General features: G+C 41.1%; 1 protein-coding gene across 1 annotated transcript in view; it reads right to left on the bottom strand.

Annotated features, from left to right (window-relative positions):
• Positions 1-402: 402 nt before the first annotated feature.
• commd10 (COMM domain containing 10) overlaps positions 403-22,880 on the bottom strand; it is a 52,101-nt gene continuing 29,623 nt past the window's right edge. The window contains exons 6-7 of the mRNA XM_070963950.1: positions 1,252-1,311; positions 403-979 (exon numbers count right to left, since the gene is read on the bottom strand). Coding sequence (XP_070820051.1) covers positions 941-979; positions 1,252-1,311 — 99 coding nt within the window. The 3' untranslated portion in view covers positions 403-940. The remainder of the gene's footprint in view (positions 980-1,251; positions 1,312-22,880) is intronic.

Genomic DNA, 22,880 nt, shown 5'->3' on the forward strand with positions numbered 1-22,880 from the left:
GGGATAGGCTCCAACCCCCCCGCAACCCCGAAAGGGATAGGCGGTATAGAAAATGGATGGATTTAAACTTTTTTTGGATCTCCTGAATCGGAGAACTTCTCAAGTTTGGATCAAAAGAGTGAAAGAGAGGAATTACAAACACACAAACACTCACACAAGTGAGGACAGATGCATGAACAAGGACATATTCATGCACCCATTTATGCATGAGTGCATGAGTGTGCACACACACACATCCACACCCAGACACACGCGCACACACACACGCACTCACACTCACACACACACAGGAGGTCCGCTGTGCCTCCCAGAACTCCCATCTGTTGAACCAGCAGTCCAGGTTGGTCTTAATGAGAAATAATGAGCCTTCACTAAATAACAACAGCTTGGATGGATTTCACCTCCACTTCAGATTTTATTAGAATGGGACGGACACTAGTTCATTCTTCACGTTACAAAATCCATTTGTTTCAACTCAAAAACCACATTTAATTTCCTCTTACACATGAATTTTGAAGATCATTTACTATTGGCACATTTTTAACATCTTATTATAAGTCATTTACACGGCAATCAAATATGAAGTTACTCACTGCAGGGCATAGAAATCTTTTACGAAGAAACTTGTTTCAGTACAATTTATATTGACAGGGTAAAGTTTCCTGCCATCTCCCTGATGAACGCATAAAAATCCAAAGTGAAATCAGATTTATCACACCAACCTCTGTAAATCATGGGCACAAACCTGGATTAAATGGAGCTCAAAAGGGTAAGAAACTGGTTCCATTAAATTTCGACATTTTTCTTTAATAAAGCAGAGCAAGAATGGACTTGCTAGGCCTCTAACAGCTGGTATAGCTATCAGCAAAAACACTAACAAGGTGTGTGTGTGTGTGTGTGTGTGTGTGTGTGTGTGTAGTCGTACAAAGAGCAGTGTGCATCAAGTCAGGGAATCCAACTGGCCTTGCACGATTTCAAGCTGGAAGAAAGAGGAGAGAAGGTTGAGTGTTCGTAAAAAAGAAGCACACAAAAGAAAGACACACATGAAAGACAGAGAAAGTCAGACAGAGAACGAAAAGAGAGGAAGAGGAAACTAAATGTATCAGAGTCAGCGGGAGACAGGGAGGCGCATGGATTTTGTCAGGCAATGTCTGCCAATCAGGATGAAATGCAACTTGGAAGACAGACACTGAAGCACAAAGGCATGTGCTTACACACAAACACACTGACACACACTCTCAAATAACATACCTTGTTGTAGAATTCAAGCAGCTTCTGATGGTTAAAATCAACAAAGAGATTTTCCTGAACCTGGAGAGAGAGAGAGAGAGAGGGAGACAGAGAAAGAGAGAGGGGGTTAGAGAGGGTCAGGGAGGCATAAGAGTGAAGGAAACAAACAACCTAAAGGAGCTCGACGGAGCAGAGGATAAAAAAGCAGCAATAAGAGCACACGCATAAGTGTCATGACCAAGACTTCTTCAGTCTTGCGCTTTCTATAAAAACCTCCATAAATTATTACTGCTCTCTGGCCAGTACGTACTATCTCTAAGTCTTATCCATCAGAGTGTTTAAAAATACACTGAAGGCAAAGTCACTGTCCACGAGCTCGAGGTGGGACATCGCTTATTCTCCATTCTGTTTGCTTTTAAAGAGACTGGCAGCATCATGTGTATCCCTTGCTATGCATGCAGCATGAATGACACCACGAGGAACAGAATAAAAACATGCAGTAACCTTGCAAAAGTATGCAATGTGATGTAGAAAACTGAAGCCATACCATGGGGCACCATGGCAACTATTTTACTCGTTCACATTATCATGATTAAATGACAAACGCGCTGTGGCGTCCGTCTGATAAAGCACACAGAGTCATTAGCATACAAGGAAAAGGGAGGTGAAATCAACCATGAAGCATAAGGTTAAAAACTGGCCACCATTTGTGTTTGAGATGTTTTTTAAAAAAAAGATGGTGCAGAGAAAAACATCTTTCTCTTTCTGTCTATATTTCCTTCTTCCTTTGAATCGCAGCCACAGATGTTAAATCCTCCATGTATCTGCTGAAATGATGGAACTTTATCGTTTTAATATAATAGACATATGTCAGCACAGTAAAAAGAGACAAGAGAAAATAGTGCCTGTTATAAAGTCAGGAATGGAATCAGAATAATACAATGATAGCGCAAATGTAAGTTAAGCAACCTTTTTTAGTGATGCCGTGTATTGGAAAAGGAAGTGTGTGTCTTAGATTCCAACATTTTTCAGTGAGTTACACCTCTCTTCATTTCCATGACAAATACTGTGTTAATTCTTGAATTTACTGTAAGGCGATGTCTGATTACCTGCTTTTTCACCTGGGAGTGTTTTGCTAGATTGCAGGCTTGACAAAAAGTCGAGGGAAAGAAGGATTAGCAGACAAACAGATGAAACCAAGGGCAACCATCGCTGGGCCGCTATCATCATCATCACCCCATCAGAAACGTAGGCTGAGCAATAATCTACCCCCATGAGTGGATGGAACGGCGAGACACTTTATCAACACCCATCATTGAGAAAATGGCTGCAATGTGTGAAATGCTTTCTAGGTAGCACAGAATAATAAGGGCCATCTTGTAGCCAACCAAAGTGCACTCAGTACCACTGCGCTGAATGTTGATAATAGCACCAACCAACTCCTGGCACCAGCTCGGAGGGCAGGAGGAAAGAAAGAAAGTAGGAACGAAAGACAGACACAAACAAACACACAAATAATAAAAAAACACTAAAACCACATGGGGGTTGTGCGATAGCTCGCTCTTGTCTGCAGCTCTCCTCCCTGCAGTGTGGTGCTTGGAGACTAAATGGAGCTTTGGGGCTTGAATCTAACTGGCTGGCTGGTTGGTTGGCTGGGTGGAGGGAGGCCATGTGTCACAGCAAATTAATGACAGAGACATTAATTAGAAGCAACGTTAAAAGTCCATAAAGGAGAGCACAGAGGGAAAATGTTGTCTCTTGTCGAAGCCTCCACTCCACAGCAGCTCCAAAGCACAAGGAGAATGTAGGACAGCCTTGAATTTAGCTACAGCAGAGGGGGAGCTGCAAGGACAGCCTCTGAACGACAGGTAATAAAACAACTTATTAAAGTGCTGTTACCGAGCAAGATACAGTGAAAAGACGACGCACATCAAAGTAGTTCTACAAGGCGGTAAACAAGGTTGTTGGTCGGAAATGACTTGAATTGAACTAAAATTTGGGAACGCAACTAAATTAGCTGCATGATGAACACCCAGTGCTTCCAACACAACTGATCTGAGTCTCAGTTCACACTGCTCTTTTTCTATTGATCTCCACAATGGCAAATGCTTTTGGAATGAGGGGAAACAAGCACCGTGTAATCCTTTATTTGGGTTGATGGCCTTGTGTGTGCTTGGGTCACAATAACAGCACCAGCAGAGTTGGAGAAAGAAAAAAACACTCATCAGCTGTCTATTTTATGCCTGACAGAGGTGAGACAAAGGGCAACCGGAAATGCAGTTTGAGTGTGTGATGTAGATCAAAACCAAGCTACAATAAAGTGAAGACAACAAACCAGACTGTGACACTTCCTGTCTGTTACACAGGGGTTGAGGACAGTGTGTTTATGTGTCTGCACTTAAGTGAGTATGAGATTGACAGCGGGCTTTGACGAGAATTTCCAGGTACTGCACTCCAGGTGTGTGTGCGAAACACAGAAACAGTGTTTTATCTTGGGAACATAGGCGCAAGGATGTGTGTGCATGTGTGTGTGTGTGTGTGTGTGTGTGTGTGTGTGTGTATATATGTGAGTTTATGGTTGCGTGTGTGTGTGTGTTTAGCCCATCCCATTGTTCCTCAGGGTTGTGATTTTGCCAGGCAGTAACCCAACAAGGCTCTGACAGATCTAGGCTAACACTAATGGGGATAGGATGCATCATCCTCATCATCACAGCCCTATACTACCACACACACACACACACACACACACACACACACACTTCTTATCTGTCTCAGTGCCAAAATCCTGTGTGTCAGGATACAGAAAACAGGATTAACCCATGAAGATAATCAGAAATTCACTTGCATCTGGTATTCCATACACACTACATGTTAGAGTATATTACGACAATATAGGCTGCACACTAAGGGAGATCCGACACATGAGAGAGAATAAGCTAACAAAGTATGAATAAACTTAAGAGAAATCAAGGAAATTTCCCCAAACTTATCCTTCAATATCTGCTGAAAGGGGACTAAATATTCTGTTGCAGCTGTCGGTGCAAGTCTAATAGCTTTCGACAAGGTTACTTGTACAATTCCCTAGATGAACCAACAAAGTCAGTGAGGGATAATTGTGAAAGCTCTATATGGATTACAGCCTAAGTAGTCAAACTCAAAGTGAGGATACCACAATGTTAAGGACATTCTGGTTTATTTCAAGCTGGGTATTATTTTCATAGCTTTGGCCTTCGTTCTTTTTGGCAATAACAACATTGCACTTATCAAGTTAGTTTCTGAAATCTAGGAGTGTGACAGCGTAGCTACATAAAAAGAAATCTTGCTGGAGCACAAACATGGGCAGTCGGGGTTTAAACAAACCCCAAGGAAACAAAAATTATTACCAACATCTGTCCAAACTACGGCTTTTTAGAGACTTTTTAATCTGTGTATTTCGGTCAGTCAGCCAGTCACTCAGTCCACCACTTGATCCCAAATTAAAATGTTGAAACGACTACCGTCTCATTTTTCCTCTAGCACCACCATTTGGTTGACAGTTTGGTTTTTAGAGAAATGTTTCAACAACTATTGGATGGATATCCATGAAATTTGGCACAGATGTCTTTTGTGCCCAGAGGATGAAGCCAAATATCTGGTGGTCCCCTGACTGTTTTACCTGGAGCACCAGGAAAATGAAAGTTTTCTCTACATCTACTAAATCGATTGGCACACATTTTGGACTTTTCCATTTGACATTCGTGGTTGAAAATGAAAAATTAAATGGTCGTCGTCGTCTGATTTTTCATCTAGAGTCACCATCAGGTCAATATTTCTCTTTCTCCAATGCTTTGGTTCATCTGTCAAACAGAGCTTTCTTACAACTCCACAGAGCCTACTAACACAAACTCTCATTCATTTTAATGAGGGCAGTCAATCGGTTTACGGTCCGGCAAAGAAAAACGTAGGGGTCGCCTGGAACAGAGAGCTGAACCAGGCTCTGTTGGTCAGTCAAATACATGCAAATGCACGTTCCTGGCAGATTACATTGTAACATGAACACCTTATTTCTGCTGCTTACCTCACAATTGTCATGGCAAAAGATAAAAAATATCTGCTGTTGCATTAATCTGTTACTCCGAAATCATATTTCATTATGTCACCAACAGGACCCACCCCATCTTAATGCAGAGCTGATTTTGGTCTGAATGCCACTGAGTTGCTGTACAACCCATCTGACTTTGTGCTCATGAGTTTTGCCCCACTGCACTTTGTGTTAGTAACGCTACCATGTTTCCAGATGCTAGAAACAGAAATGTTGGCCAAGACTGCAGAAACAAAATCCAAGAAAGCGCAATTAATCAGAATGTCCTTCAAAATAAAAAGTGCCAAACTGAAAAATTCTGCTCTGCCTGAAACTCAGAGAGCAACTCATGTGGTGTCATCTGGTCTGGTTTAAGTGCACGTTCATGTCAAGAGGAGATTTAAGAGGTTTTTCTGTTCTTTGGTGAACCAATCAGTGTATTCCAATTGATAAAAGAATGACACATGCAACAAGCAGCACTTTTATCCCATTAAGTGGTTACTGGTGTCAGTAAAGTCAGTTTATATAAGACTGTGGTGAACTCCATCAAGCAGTGGTATATACAAGGAGTCTGGGAAGACGCAAAAAGGTACTTTTCATCAATTATTTGCCACAGTGCAATAAAGAATAGTGTGGATTTGAAACACTTGTCAAAGCAGTGAATTTTTACTTATTTTATTTTTTTGCTGAGTGCTTCTCAGAAACTGAATTTCTTACTTCTCACTGATAAAAGCAAAGAACGGCAGGGGGGGAATGAAGAAAGGGAGACCGAGTAAAAGATGACAAGGAGGAGAGATTGACAAAAACAATGAGGGGAGGGGAGAAATAGATATGAGAGAAATGAGTGAAAGCCAGACAAGAGGAGAAAGTGACGAAACACAATGACAAAGAATGGGAGCTTAAGTAAAATAATGAATAAGTGTGATAACCCAAGAGAGCCTGCATTGTAACAAACTAGAAGCATCTCAAACATCAAAGCATAAAGAATTCACTGACAGAGAGAATTTGTCTTGTATCCAGAAATTTAACGTCAAACCTCATATAACAACAAAGCTGCCTATAAATTCACGCAGAGAGAAAAAGAGAAATGGGACAACACTTTTTAGTGCCTGTGTGAAACCGTCTGCCGGGTGAAGTAATCTTAAAATATGCATGGCAAAGTCTGTACGAGACAGACACGAAGCGAAGCAAATCAGGCTCAAGTGTCGACAGCAAGTGCCAATCAATCTTCTGCAGTGGAGTGAAATGACGTGTGCGCGTGTGAAAGTCTGTGTGTGTCTTGGAGGAAAGGGAAGAAGTCTCTGAGTTGTGTTGTACAGCATGTGTGTGGAGATCAGCGTTTGAGTATTCAAAAACTGCTATCATCCCTTTGGAGAAGTCTTATTAAGTTTGAAGACTCCGCTCCACAACACAGGACAGGCTAACATGTTTAATTCTACTGATATTCTTATGAATATCATTACTAAAGAATATCATTGTTTTTGGCTCTCTAATGATTCAAAAGCTCTTAATTCTGCTTTTTTTAAGCAACTTACAATAAAGCAGATTCGATTTTCTGTTCTGAGACATAAAGAAGGTTTGTTTACTTGCATGAATGTAGCAGATGATGTTTTACTATTTGCTGCTAACTCCCTCCTTTAGTCTGAAGAGGCTGTTTATGCAGGAGGAAGGATGCGAGTGTTCAGACTGTTAATAGCCCTGCATTAAGAAAATGCTGCGTTGGTGTGGGTGTGTTGCTACAGGTAGCAGTCAGGAGATAAAAACAGGGTCCAGAAAGACTTATTGGAGCGACACATCAATGAGCTCGGAGGCGTATGAGACACCAAAAGACCGGTCGACGATTTATAATACTATGACTCAATTTACAACTCTGTGAAGTATTGAAGCCGTTCATATTAGAAAGTTTTCATGCTAGTACCACTAACTGGTGCTGCGACTTAAGTGTGATTACAGCCATCATTTATTCCTGCCCTGCAAACACTGTCAGTTGTGTCTGTAGAGCACCCAGCCCTGCCAGACACATCACAGGTGGGAAATGAAAAGAAGTCCCTTCAGTGGCGGATCAGTGTTGTTCCACTGTGCTACCTCCGTGCTCATGTGGAGCTCTTTAAACCTAGCACTCGTCATTTCATCCAGCATTGATGTAACATTCACATCAAGTCTTAATTAGCAGAAAAAACATAATTACTGAGAACAGAAAAACAAAAACAGATCCATGTCCTTTTAGTAATTACACAAAGTGTAAATCGTGTTCATTTTTTTTAGACCTTGATGTAACCCACTTGGCATCACAAATAGCATGATGTTTCAACACATGCATTGGATCCACTGATTTTGGCAGGTCAGAGTATTTAAAATCAAAATCATATTTATGCTACCACAATTAGCATTCCTTTCAAAACTGCACAAAATGTGCTGCAGTGCATCGCCGCTCGACTAAAATGCTTTTCTGCTTCTGTCAATGTGACACCAGCACAGCATTAAATCGGCATCAAAAGGAAGGGTTACTGTAATTTTGCCAGCACAAGTGCTCTGCAGAGAGAGGATATGGTATATTATAGGTCCTCTGTGACTTTGCTACATTATATGCCTTCTGCGACTATGAGCTCTTTGACAGTTTGTCCAATTGGAGCTCTCTGGCCGCTGCCTGTTCGTTGACTTTTGCCTGACGGAGAGAAATCTTGACAGTGAAAGACAAAGAGACAGAACGACGGAGTGCACAGGAGGCTGAGCTGTCAGATTTTGGCAACCCTTTATCCCTCCTACTCTCAACAGACTCACACACTCATGGCAAATCCACCCTTCCTTTTCCTCGCTGCTTTACTGTAATCTAGACATACACACAACAGCAGACACTCTTTGTTTTTTGGGCTTCACCGCACATCCTGACCATTATTAATAAAAAAAAATAAAACTACAATGCCTGCTTTTACACTGTTATGTTGCCGGGTACACACATATTTACAAAAACCTGATGACTGAGTGACTACTGGTCTATCTGTTCTATCAACTTGACTGCATGCTTGACTGCTTCTCTACCTCTCTGTCGGTCAGCTTACAGCAACCACAGTCTGTGTCATTACTGTTTGTCAGTAAGCTTACAGTACAATGCTCGCATGTCTGCCAACCTGTCTGCCTGTCCTCCTCTCCGTCTTTGTGCCAGCCTACATTCACAAGCTTGCCTGGCTGTCTGAGCTGCATTCTGCCATCGTGTTGAAGGATGATCAGCGGGGGTTATTTTATGAGGACATGGGACGGTTGTCTGTCACTGGGCATGCACGCAGGTGACAGCACAAATAAAACTGTGGTATGAAGACACCGGGTAATATTTTCCACAAATAGGTAATTATGTGGAATAAATTTGGGGCTCATTATCACTGACATTTTTTTGTTCTTTTCACAAGTGAGGTGAGATTAAAATGTTTCTCATAACTGAACTTTGTGTTGTTTTTGTATTCAAGATTGATCTGTAACTTTGATGCACAAAGTGTAACTTAAAGGAAATGTGAGCGCACTTTGCTCGTATATGCTTGCTATGCTTGAGGACGCTTGTGTTTGTGAGTGTGTTTGTTCAGCTGCATAGCTGTCTGTCACTAAAAGCAGATATTCTGACAAAGGCAGGCGTGCTGTCAAAACACGGTCTTTTAATGTCTCAATAAAGATTTTTGTTGTTTGCCTCGGTGCTACAGGTGGGCTGCCTCCGCTGTTATGTTGAGTGTTTCTGTCCATCTGTACCTCATAAACACTGTTGTGGTTTGTCTAGTTTGTAGCCTCCTGATTCACTGTGAGGGAGGAGGAACGCATTGGGAATTGGAGACCAGTCAAAGGTTCATCTGAGGAGTAACGGATAACAAATTGGCCTCAGCATTATGCTGACTTTAATTAATAGCTTTCTAGTCATTATGGTGCACTAATCAAACTAAATGTAATATATCATACATCTAATATGTTCTCTCACCACGTTTTACAAACAAGAAGAGGATGGTATAATAAGGCAATTACAATATGGTGACTATTGACCCCCAAAATGTTCAAAATGACATGATCTATTAGAACCAGCATTTTTCAAACTCAGGCATGTTACTGGATATTAAGGACTGCCAGTTAGCTGACAGGCTGTTATGATTACATATACAGTACAGACTAGCAGCACTTGGACTGGATTTAGTGTAAACTGTGATTCATTTGCATGCAAGTGGTCAGTAGTTGATGTAATTCGACTTCTCAGACGTCCCTGAGACTAAACCTTTGTATTTTCTACCGAAAACGCTCATGGTTCCTGAAGATCAAACTACTGATGTTGTTTATCTAACAGAACATAATTTACTTTCACAGTCAGTGAAGCAACACTCCCAAATATTGTGCTATCACACCGCTAAACATAACTGTGAAGTTTCATTGATGATAAACTTTTTTTTTAATCATAACAGTTGTTGGTGTGTGAATAATGTCCTTAATTGTTCAGTCAATCTTCATTTTGTTTAGCATTGTTAACTGTAAGAAAGGATAGAAAATCTGTTTGCTTCTCGATGTTCTCGCAGTTTCTGTACTTTGATACTTTCATGTTCTGGTTAACTTTCCCTTCACCCTTCTCGGTTCCCTCCATTTCACTTGTGATTTCCACTGACAAAACAATCTCACCTGCGGTCCAAGTCAGCCAATCACTGAAAAAATTAAAAGGAAAAATGGATCTAGATTTCCATGGTAACCTGGAACACTTCATCTGCTGTGATCATGTGATAGGATCAAATGCCCCAGACGAGCTAAATTAAGCTCGAGCTGGGGTTGTTTTGTCAATTCCCAAAATGTTTTACAGCCCCCCTCTCTGAGAACTGGAATGAACTTGCTGCATTTAACTGTAAGTGCAGGTGGAGAGAGCAGCAGCAGCACTTTTCAAGAGAAAGTGACTCCTACTCAAAAAAAGTGACTCTTTGTTGTCTGTGGAAGCTCCAGGCAGTAAGGAGACTGTATTTTCTCTGCCTCTTCCATTGTGGTTTTCCCACATATGATTAGCATAATGGAGAGTCTGAAACCCTTGACTTTTATTTGGAGACCTGCCGTTTACAATTGATGTTTTAGATGTCTAAATGTACGCTACTTAACTCAATTGTAGAGTAGCTGATCAACTTGTCACATCACCTATGGCACAGTATGTTTGGTGAGGTATCCATTTGGATGATAACATGTACCACTGTACAATACGATGGGTCCTGAAGTTCAATGTTCAATAGCTTTGGATTTGTCTTTTTAAATGAACTGTAGCATAATATTTAGTTCCTCTTATGTGTCAGTCTCTTGGAATTATTCAGCAAATACTGCAGCCAGTAGCTTTACACAAGACTCTAATGTGCCAATCAACAGGAAGAAGAAATCAACAGTTCAAAAAACACCCATGTTTAATCTTCCCATGACCCTTTGAGCCCAGAGTCGTAGGAGCCCATATGCACTGTGGATTGATGCTGAAAGGGGGGCACCATGAACTGGTATCCACATCCACAACAGTGCCCCGTAGCCATCGCACAGTGACAGATGAGGAACCTCAAAACGTCAGCCATTCACTAAAAGCCTGTCGACTATAACAAATAAGAACTGTCAAACCCAAACACTAGAAACTGTCAATCACCTCTGGTATTTATAACAGAAATGAGCACAAGCAGATATGTGCACACACATGCAGGCCCACACGAACACACACAGATACAGTCCTATTCTCCAAAAATATATTTAGAGAAGAGAAAATCTAGACTTATGACATACAGTACAAGAGATGGCATGACGGAAAACCCTTCCTGTACAGCAAGGGGCCTCCCAAATACACGTAACAGGGCCAACATGTCATTCAGTCTTTGTAGTTTCTATGATTTGGAGAAAACACTTGGGAAGGAAAAGGCCTAGAACGTTCCATCAGTGTGAATAACTTATCCCTCTTAACTTTTTCTTCCTTTGTCAACGAGCCTTTTGATAAAGCTCTCATTCAATGTACACTGAAAACCGCAGGGAGTAAATAACAGCACAGAGGAGTGAAGTGTACGCTTTACTCAAAAGAAAAACAAGGCAGGCGAAACAATAAAGGCACCGGACTTTTGATATGTTTTATGCAGAGGCAGGAGCGAGAGGGTTCTCGGCCTGACAGGATGGATTCCCGAAAACACACCAGGAGACAGAGACAGACACGCACACGGACAAGCTCACACACACACACACACACACACACACACACACACACACACACACAGGAAGTGTGTCGGGAAGTTTCCCAACATTTAGTCATTCCAATACTCACTGTGTATTCATAAGTTTTCGGCTAACTATGCCAACTTCTCTGCTTGCTTTTCATTCACTCTCAATTCCGACAAGTGATGCTAATATACGAACAGTCTGTGTTTAATTTACTGATTTAATAGTAATGATAAATTACTAGTTGAGCTTTCCAAATACACAAACACACACGTTCACTGCTGCCTGTCTGTGACCTCCCCCCTCTAACACACACCATGCTGTTTCCACAATCACTCCGCCTCTCTCCACATCTAGTTAGCAAAATGCTTCAACCTCTCTTGATGCGTTCCTTTTCTTTATCTCTGTAATTTCACCTCGGCTCCTGTCTCCCCTTGCATTAAGTGAGACCTTGTTATAAACAGCCCATCAGTGAGCTGTCCATCCGTAGCCCGGCTGTGGACTGACATTTATTAAGAGTCAGCTTTGCCTGCAGTCGCCCTATCTCTCCCTGCATCCCCACATGAATGCAGAGGACCAATTAGAGGAGGAACAGGGCATATGTCTACATGTTCAGAGAGACAAGGCCACAAACATAAACAAACACCCAAACAGATCCGGCAAACAGATAGAGGGATGGATGGAGGGAGAGCAGAGGAGAGAAGAAGACGGGGGGAGGACACGGTTTGAATTTATCTCACTAATAGTGGAGCTACTGAGGAGAATCTCCAATGAGGAACACAGAATTTCACTGAAATGGGAACACTACCTGCTGTGCTAAATGGGTGCTGTAACAAAGGCAGAAGACGGTAACTATGTTGTGAAAAGGAGAGACATAACAAACTCGCTTAATAAACACACAACACTTTTATTCAGGACATTAAACACACTGGGACACTCTGCACAGTCAAACTGAACAGCAAACTCTCATTCAACAATGATGATGCTTGACATTTATGAGCGGCAGGAGGTAGCTGCCGGGGATAAACAAATAACATCCACAGTGGTGGACTAAATAGGATGACGACTGTTTTGCCTATTGGTTTTGTCTCACATGGATGAGGTCACCTACGTCCTGTCTGTGCAGCTTGAGCGAGTGTTTGTGTTCATTATTTGTTTGTGTGTCTGTGTGTTGTCCATCCACCTCCCCAATTAGAATCCACCACATCCTGTGTTGTGGTTGAGGACAATGGGAACAAGAATGGGCTTCCACCAGAGCATACTGCTCCCACATCCACCTCTTGAATCTTCACATGCAATGCAGCGACAGTACAACACGCCCATGAGTCACAACTATTGATGACGATATATTTGTGAGAGATCCAATCCTGTATTAATGACATGGAGGAGAGAGAGAAGACAGGGAGACATGGAAAGACAGAAGCCCCTCCACACCTGGAATCTGAACATTGCTGGGTTCCTCAGTCTGTTATAATAATTATCTTTTGTCTTTCATTAATAGAACTCCATCCTGGAAAAGCTGCATGTTGATTTTAGACAGAGCTGTTATTAATAGAGCAACAGTGTTTGCATGGTATGTGGTATTTTACAAGACTATAGGAGGAAACATGTTTATGTCCTGTATAAAATGAGGGACTGTTTACCAAAATGTGCCACTGTCACGTTATCTTGCCCTCGACAAGTTGTGGAATGCTCAAAAAACACCTGCCACAGGTACACAGGTTCACTGGTAACAGGTGATAGTATCAAATTGACTGCTTCAACTCACTGTTATCAAGTCCTAAGTTGCAAGAGAAAAGTGTTGAGACAAATGACAGTGAGTTTGTGGTAGTGACTTTTATCAAAACTCCTACACACCAGCAGCTCACTCACACAGGTGTTCTCACTTATGTTTCCTGATCACACCTCTTATCAAGGCTTGATCGACAGCTTCCTCATGCTGTCATGCAACTGTTCAGGTATTGGTATTATCTTACAGACTTTGGTCACATCTTCCCAGCTCAGCTCAACACAAATTCACCCTGACTAGAGGTCTAATCAGCCAGAGAAATTGAAAACACCTGTAAGGGTGTGCAGGAGCAGGAGGAGTGGCACAGCAGATATTTGAACTGGTCATAGCAGGAAAAACACAGGCGTATCTAATAACATTAATGATGGCTCCATTCTATTAAAGCGTAACATACGGTCCTTGGAACTGAGAAAACCTGAATTTAATGCAGCCATCATTAATGTTATTAGTTACACCTGCACATTTCAGGCTATGTCGTGTCCAATTCGGTCTCCTGTGAAAATGGACTAAAGGCATTGACAGATTATAGAGCATAATGCAAGGGGATGGAGAGGGACACACAGACAAAGAGGGAGAGACAGACAGACAGGCAGCGAGAGTGAATGTGAGAGAACACAGTGGGCTCTACTGGGGGTCATTTGTCAGGTCATTAGGTTCACCAGTTAATGAAATAAAAGAATAATAAAGAATCTCTCTGTACTGTCCGACACAGAGAGTGGTTGTTTCGGCGTGGAGTGTCCTCTTTCACCCACCACTTCCCACCCTACACACACACACACACACACACACACACAAACACTCTTTCACTGTGTCTGTCTTTCTCTTGTACAGACACACACACACACACACACACACAGCTGACAGTCTCTAGGTGGGCAAGGGTGGGATTTTCACACGCCTCGCTCCCCAGAGCCCATTCAGTACAGTACACAGCATGGCAGCAGGACACACACACAAAGCCTGGGTTTGTCTGCACCCGGTGGGCCACTCACTGAACTAGAATGGCAGACACACACTGAAGCACGGATGCAGACATGCCTGAACACACACACACAAACGCACACATGTGTATACACACACTGCATTCAGAAACATATTTCTGAGATGCAGGGGTCTGCAGAGCTAACTCTTTGTCTCTCAGGGGCCAACAAATGGATAGACAGAGGCACTATCCGATTAACTAACTTCTCAACTAACTGACCCACTTATTTGAAAAACGATTACTGAGAAGAAAGAGTCACTAAATTCACTCTTTCTGTTAAGCTGATGCACACGAGGGTGCTCTGGGTTGGACTCGGGCAATACTCGGTTGCAAACAGAACCATTACTGGATAAATAGTACTATTATCAACGTGCAATCAAGCTCATGCAAAGTTAAAATGCGGTTTGATGCAAGCTCAGCTGTTCCACTTTGATGCCCCCCCTGCAGTGTCATAAAGGGATTTCTGAGGCATTTTTAGCAGTTAATTCATAAATAATAGCCAAAGCCACTGCTCAGGGACTTCACAGAAATAAACATTTGAATGCTACTTACCGTTCTGTTAATAAAAGATTCTGTCCTGCTTGTTTTATTAATAATGGCAGTAATAAAAACTCTCTTTCTGAAACATGGACGGATAGCACCGTGCTGAAAGGAAAGAAGACAGTGGATAAATAGTCCAGAGAGGCAAGTGAGTTACAATGTGTAATTAGTTATTCTAATTCAATTTTAAAAATATAGCTATATTCCTTTTTAATATGTGCACACAAGGCACTTTTAAGTGTTTGATTTGTGCAGTGTGTTGCAGGAAAAGGCTTTTTCTTTCTCATTTCCTCCATGTGTTCCTCTTTTCCCTTTCAAGCCCTCTGTCAGTTAACACCATTCATTTAGTCTCTAACATATAACCTCTGTCGAGTATGTTCCTCTCTCCCCTCACTATGTGCGTAGGTGTACAGCTAGTAAAGTAAACTAAACACACTGCTAAGAAAGGTTAAAAACAGCAGTTGGCCTTTGAAGCTTTCCCTGGAAGCAAAGTGGAACTCTGAAAATACCAGCACACAACAATTTCAATTATTGTGATTGCAAATCAGAAAAGTTAGACCAAATATACCATCAAAATTAATGAGAAAAATCAGATTTGAAACATGTTTTGTCCCTAAAAACAAGTGAACAACTAAACTGTACTCAGAAAAATATAGACTAGCTGTTAAATTAGTCATTGTAAGTATCACCAGTGAAAGATCAAAATTAAGTTCTTGTAGGAAATACATACACAGAGTCCACAAGAGGAAAAGTAAAAAAAAAAAAAGCATAACAGCTAGGCCTCAGACAGCTAGTATAATAGCAAACTTAGCGCTAAACTGATTATAGAAAAACTAAATTCTACTAAATCACAAATCAACAATCACAAAACTGATGTAATCAGAGTTCACATTGTTGGGGTGGAAAAAAACACCATTGGATAAGAACAATACCAAAAATAACCATTGTTTTGACACCACAGCTGACATGGTGATAAGATAAGAACACCAGGTCCTGTGAGAAATCACAGCTCATTACCACTTGATCTTTCTGTGTAACAACTTCATTGGAAAGGTACTGACTTTTAGCATCTCCTTAAATGAGGCAAAGCTGTAGCTTGTGGGAATAAATGTGCATTGTGGAATTGAAACCAAGATAAATACAAGCTTGGAGAGACATTTGTCAGCTAGTGATGAGACTATGGGTTTGCACTGGTTTTCCATATAAAGACGCACTAAACAAACCACCAAAGTCAGTAGAGAAAACAGTCTCATTGCCTCCATACTTGGGCTTTTGAATATATTGTTGGTGGGTGTCAAGCTACAATTTGGGATAAATCTGGCTTACATTTTGCAGGGTGCGTGCATTTGTGGTGCTTCAGAGGCAGCGTGGTAACATCTGCACTCATCAGTGGCCTCTGTGAGCTAAGCAACGGTGACTGGGACTACCACACCACTGCCACATACTCCATGCTAGCCTCTCGCTGCTTAGCAGCCCTAACTTTAATGAAAAACACTTTCATGGAAGCAGGCACACAACCAAATGTTATGGGGTTAAAGGCAATGGTGGGCTTTTTGTGGTGCCAGTGACACTTCTGAACTTCTATGACAGATGCTCTATGACCAATTCTTCTCCTCCCTCTGTGTGCTTTGCTCCCTCAAACTTCTCTCTGGTGAGGTACAGTCACATTATTTTTCAACCACATGGGAATCCCTCCCTCCCTTCCTGGGGATATATGACAGCTCTTCAACCCCTCTATGCTCCTCTTTCCCTGCTGTGGTCAGTACTGAACAGAAACAGAGTCTGGTTCCGATCAGCCCTCGAGTCGGCACGTCTGCAATGCGTCATCTGCCATATGCTGCGGTTGCTGGTTTCTCCATGGCCTCACAGTCTATAAGCCTGAACCAATATACGAGGAATAAGTGCTTCACTCATTGATTTGATGCATTGCCATGGGCTCATATCAATAAGTATTTCTGGTGCCTGATGTTTATAAGAGAAATCAATCATTCAAGCTGTCTGTCATGAGTATTTTACCTTAAAAAAACACCACTGCGTCGGTTTAGGTTGGTTGATTTTTTTGCTCTGTTATTTTCTCTACTAATAACTGTTCTTAGATCCAACTTCATGTATCAGCCAGGTTCTATTACAGATCCAGCCAGCATCGCCCAGAGCTGAGCCAACTGCAGCAAGAAGAGGCCGACACATACCATGCCATGTACAAAACAGTTTGTAAATTTTTAATATGTGGATCTGGGGCACTTTCTTCATCTTTTTGAGGACTCAAAGATATTTATTGATGTTTGACATAAAAAATGTCCTAAACCACTGTATGTATAATACATCTATTCGGCAGTTTCTCTTGAAGCTCATTTGAATTCCGTTCTTGGCACATACAATATACAGTACTTCATTCTAATTCACCTTTTGAAGCACAACGCATGATGCGTGACTGATAACTGCTCATAATAAAAGGAAACACATGCAGGAGTCTTTTTGGATTTCTGATTAAACCTCTCCATATGAGGTGGAGGAAAGAAGCTGTGCAAGCCATTAAGCTTTGCCAACATCAAACCAGTCCACCAACCACCTAAGCTTGACAATCTTAATCTGACAAACTGCCGCAGTTCATGACTATTTCATTGATGTATGAACTTGAAAACTTGTAACAAAAGCCTCCAGAGAGTCTTTAAATCCAAGCACATCCTTAAAGACTCATCTGAGACAAGGCTCAGACATCTTTTCATCATCCTAAGAGGAATCCTGAGGTTTCAGCCCCTGTAGTGAATTTGTGTTATGTGAACAGCAGAGTGCACACATTTTTTGATGCACCTCGCTCCCACACACTTCAACTTCACTCTCACTTGTTTCTTCCAAAAAACTTGCACATTTTAAGCTCCTAACAGAGTATTTTATGCATGCATGCTGTTTTATTCCTGTGGCGCTTATGACTAAGGGATTCACCAAAAGCTGTGCGTTGCTGGGAAGTTGCTCTAGATAAGGAAGTCAGCTCAATGCCAGCTTAACATGAGTTTAATCTCATCTTTCAGCATCAGGTAGAGTCTGTGGAAGGTAAGCAAGATAACTGCAGAAGAGCCTGTCCACACTTGACCTCTTTCTCAACATTTGCTCAACAAAACCACTCATATATGACAAACTGGAGTAATGTGTCACACTACACATTAAATACTGGAAAAGGGACAAAGACAGAGCGAGCAAGATGATGGGAAAAGAAACAAGAAGATGGGAGAACAAACTGAGTGACGGGGACAAAGAGAGACGCCTAAAGATGAGCAATTTCATTTCAAGAGTAAAGGAAGCGAGAGAAGTTAATCCATTTCATGGTCACCCACCACACCACCCTTCATATGTGGTCTGTGGGAGTGGCAGGGGCTGGGCTGGCCTAGATACATGCAAAATGAATAAAGCCATAATATCCTTTGATACAAGTCTTTGAAACGTGTTCAGCTCCGAGCAGCATCTGTTCCTACTTTTAATCTGGTTAGGGTGTTTCTCTAAATACAGCCACATATTATCATCGTCAGCAGGCGTTATGGATAGGACGGTGTGACATGATCAATGGAAGACATTATTTGGTGTAAAATAATGTCAATAATCCCTTTTAATTCAATTTCTTTACATATTTACAGTAACTGTCAGAGGCTATGGGATACAAAAAGCAGCACCTGTGAGAAAAAAAACAATAGAAATGCAACACTGTTGACAATAAATAAATAATAAATAAAGCAGCTGACTTGGGTGTATATCTGAGAGAGCAGAGGTTTGATACTTGGCTCACACTGTGCTCTCTATCTCCAACAATCTGTCCTATGTGGCCTATTTAGCCCAACCAACATCCAGAATCTGAAACCGACCAGACCTCAAAGTGTGTGAAGCCTCTCCCCGTGCTCGTCATTACCATGTTTGTTTATCTACTGCTCACTCCCTCAGAGGAACACCCAGCCTTGTTAAGGAGGGAGAAGAAAGCTTTAAAAGTGGAAATAAGGCATACATTTCAGCCCGGTCCCAGGACGATGTGCGGTGCCGAGCTATTTCCATAATGGTAGCTTAACGGGAGCTAGCCGGCTGAGCGAGGGGCACGTCGCCCTCATTAAGGCACTCGCTCAGGAACAGATTAGCGCTTCATTAACATACAGAGAGAAGTGGGGAAATTACCACTCTCCATTTCACAGTCTAAAAGGCAGGCAAAGACCAGAGTTAGAGATAACTGGTGGGGAAAAGATGGACTCAATTTGGGGAAAGATAAAAATCGATGTACGGTATAAAATTTGCTATTAAGGTTTCCTGAATGTCTCTGACTGTGATTGTGCAAGAGAATTACCTCTGTCTGTCTGTCTGTTCCCACATTTCTTTAATTCTTTGTCAATCACTCTTGTATTATCTGTTTTCACCACCTCTACCACTCTCCAACATGCCAACTGCCCCATACTTCTCAGAAAGAGGCATGACTGGGCTTCATTATATTAGTGAGAAGAGAATGAGAGTGGTTTCCCTGGCATGTATTGGTCCTTTTTTTTTCCCCTAATACCATAAGTCCCTGTACCACCCGCATCAACAAAGCCAGACTTCCCTACTCCTAATTAGCCTGGTGCTAAAGGGGAAGGAGACCCAGTAGGACAGTGTGCTGAACAATGAACCGGCTTTGAAAGAAGTCAACCTGCTGGCAGAGCAGGTCATACTAAAGCTATAAATCCAAAAGTTTATTTAAAATAAGCTCCTTAAACTATACCAAGAATGCCACTAAGAGGATGATTTGATGTTCATTTAACTTGGAAAACATGATGGCTCTAATGTGGTAGCTACAGTTCCTCTGTGTCCGTTCAGATTCAAAAGTCAGAGATCAAGAGGCAAGTTTTGCTGCAGAGATTAATTAGCCTTTTGCAGCTGTGAATGCCTTTAAAAAAATAAAAAGACCAAAATGGTCAAACAAAGCCTCTGAGAAACACAGTGATTTTTGATTCTCAAGCTAATTCTCGAAATGCGTGTGGACATTGTGTGCAACAGATTCCTGTACCATTAGCCTCCTCTTCACCTCTTCATGTCCTAATCTTCAAGTCATGAATTCCACTGAAGTGTTTTTAACCTTTAGATTTATTGGGTCTAATTAGTGAAACCACCTGTCATAAGAGGGTGAAAATATCCTGACTCTCACAGGAAAAACCAAAACTTAACTTGAAGAACTGTCCAATTAGGAAAGCTACCTGCAATAGGAAACTACCACAAGGGAGTAATAAACTTCTCCAACCTCGAACTTTGTCTCGTGACTTTTGCACACTTCTGTCCTAATGTTTGTGACCCTCACAAAACTAAACATTTTAAACTCTCTAAAATGTTTAATCAGGGAGGGACCTGCCATCATGCACTACCCCATTATCATTAGGAGGATTTGAAATTATACCTGTATCCTGAATGATCCTAATGCAAACTGTAACAAAAACTCTATATTATTCGAATATTTTGACCTTTGCTTGGATCAAATCAGTAAAAATGCCTTGCCATTGCAATCTGACAAATAAAAAGAAAACCACAGGAAATCTAAACATTACTTTTCTCTGTTTCACCTGTGTTCCCCTGCTGTTTTTAAATAATATAGTTCTTCACCTAGTCATACAATACATGGTCCTTTTTCCCTGTGTCTAACTACACTTCTGACACCTTGTCTTTCTCTTTCCTGGGCTCTTTGGGGGGTAGCTGATTATCTAAAGGTTGGCGGGGTTATTATTACCTTCTCAGTCTGAGCTGACTTTGGCCAAGAGGCACTGAGACGGAACAGTGTGCTCTGGAATAATGAGCTGTGCTTCATTCTATAAAGAAAAGAATATGTGTCAAAGCTCTGTGAACTCAAGCTTACTGAAGCCATTAACCTTACAGGAGAGTCATTTTACACTGGAAAATCTCAAGTCACAACAACCCTCCGAAATGTATCCGGTGACACAGGTTTTACTTTAACCTAAACTAAGAAGAAAGGTCAAAGCAATGAGATAAGTTTACAGCTTCACTGAGATGAGGTTAGCGGTGACTCAGTGCATACAATATCACTCATGGCTGCTCCAAATCTGCACTTCTGAGGTACATGTTCCAGCAGGCCTTGTCACCATCTTAAGGAACAATACCAGCAAAATATAAGAGAAACATTTGGTGAAAGCTGCTCCTCTGCTGCACATAAACCCTCTGAGTCAATAAAAATGCAATAAACAGTGAAATCACCAAAATTTTTCCACTGCAAAAAAGTCTGACTTCCCTCCAGAATGTTGCATTATTTATCAGTGCATTCAATTTTCACCAACTTTTCTACACTGACTTTCAAATTTTGGCTTTGGTATTCTGGCTCCGCAGTCTTGTCCTCTGGTATTTTGAATAATTTGCTCGAATTTTTAGCAGCTTTGTAAAGGGAATCACTAGACCAGTGAGACTTCTGGGTTCATTTAACTTTAATGATGATTCAGTAGGGCTCTCAATGTTGGCCAAAAATGACATTCGATTATTCTTAAAAAAAAAAAAAAACCCAAACACATAAATTTGAACTATTCAAATATTTATTTTTGTGCACTTTTTTGTCCATAAGAGGGAGAACTAATACAATAAGAGCCACATTACTTGGATATTATTTGAACATAAACATGTATTTTAAAATATCTACATGACTACACATTACAAAATAACAACAAAAAAATCTTCTCTACCATGTTGTTGAATTATTTGCTTATATATATATATATATATATATATATATATATATATATATATATATATATATATATACATATATATATATATATATATATTTGAATATTTCAGACCTTAACAGGTTTGCCAGTAAAAAAAAAAAAAAAAAAAGTAATTATGGGATAACAGAAACTCCAGTAACTCCTGTCCATCACTCAGTGCAGCCGCTGCGGGGGGGCTGCTTCTTTCCCCCTACAATCTAATATTCATTTTCACAGTCGAAGGTCTGAATATTTTTGCAATTCAATTATACCTTGGAATTTCGAATATTTGTTGACGACCACAACCACCAAAACTGTCAAACTGACACTTCTAGTGCAAGGTGAGACTTTGCCATGTGATCGATGAGCATGACACTAAACGTACCAACTATGAGCCATTGATGGAATGCAGAATACGACTTTTACCATAAAGTGTAACATTTTCTACTCATACTTGAATGAATGAATTAACTGCTGCCCTCCTCCACCTAAAACACCTGTACAGTATGTCAGTGTGGCTACAGATAGGATTCAATTATAAATGAACCATACAGACAGGATAATTACTGGCAGGGAGAACACTGAATTACAGCATAATGAGCTCAACCTGTGCTGTGAGGTTCAGTCACATGTGAAACAGTCACCTCTTATTAACTTGATGTACACTGGTGTCAGAGGCAGTCACCGAGCTGTAAACTGCAGTGGAAGCAAGAAATCACACGGACATGTAATCTTGTTGTGTAATAGTAAAGAAATAGTTAGACAGCCTCTGCTGATTGCCTGCAATGACAACAAGATGTCAGTCACGGCACAGAGGTCCCCATAAAACCAAAAACGATTGATTCTACCTTCCTGATCGAGAATGAATTAAGCCAGTGAGACATAACATGTTAATCTGTGATCTTTAAAGGGTTTTCTTTTTACTTTGATAAAGCCAGGCTCGCTGTCCTCCCAGCGTCCAGGACATGAGCGTGGTGGAGTGATCTTTTTATCTAATTCTCAGTAAGAAAGCAAGTCAAGGCTGGGAGATAATTCAGTGTCATCATTTATGGACTTTCATTATAATAACATCTTTGTACAATCAAAATTCTATCGTCCGGGTTGATGATTGAAAGCAGATGTAATATAAAACTGAGGGGATGAGTTATTGAAGTTTTTGTTTTGAATGTGTGGAGAGCTCTTTCTGATGCTTGGTGTTGGACCATTGACAGACTAAACACTCACCACAGGGGCTGTCCTGGAGTTTCTGATCGTATCACACAATCTTCCTCAGCAGATGGAGATAATACTATTGTCACTAAGGCACTTTCAACTTTTAAGCCAAGAAGCAAGAAGCCCCTAAAGGGCTCAGAAAAACGGAAATTTGAAGATCTATATTTTCAAGACATCTGCTGA

Source organism: Chaetodon trifascialis, chromosome 6 (genome assembly GCF_039877785.1).
Source record: "Chaetodon trifascialis isolate fChaTrf1 chromosome 6, fChaTrf1.hap1, whole genome shotgun sequence".
Lineage (NCBI taxonomy): Eukaryota > Metazoa > Chordata > Actinopteri > Chaetodontiformes > Chaetodontidae > Chaetodon > Chaetodon trifascialis.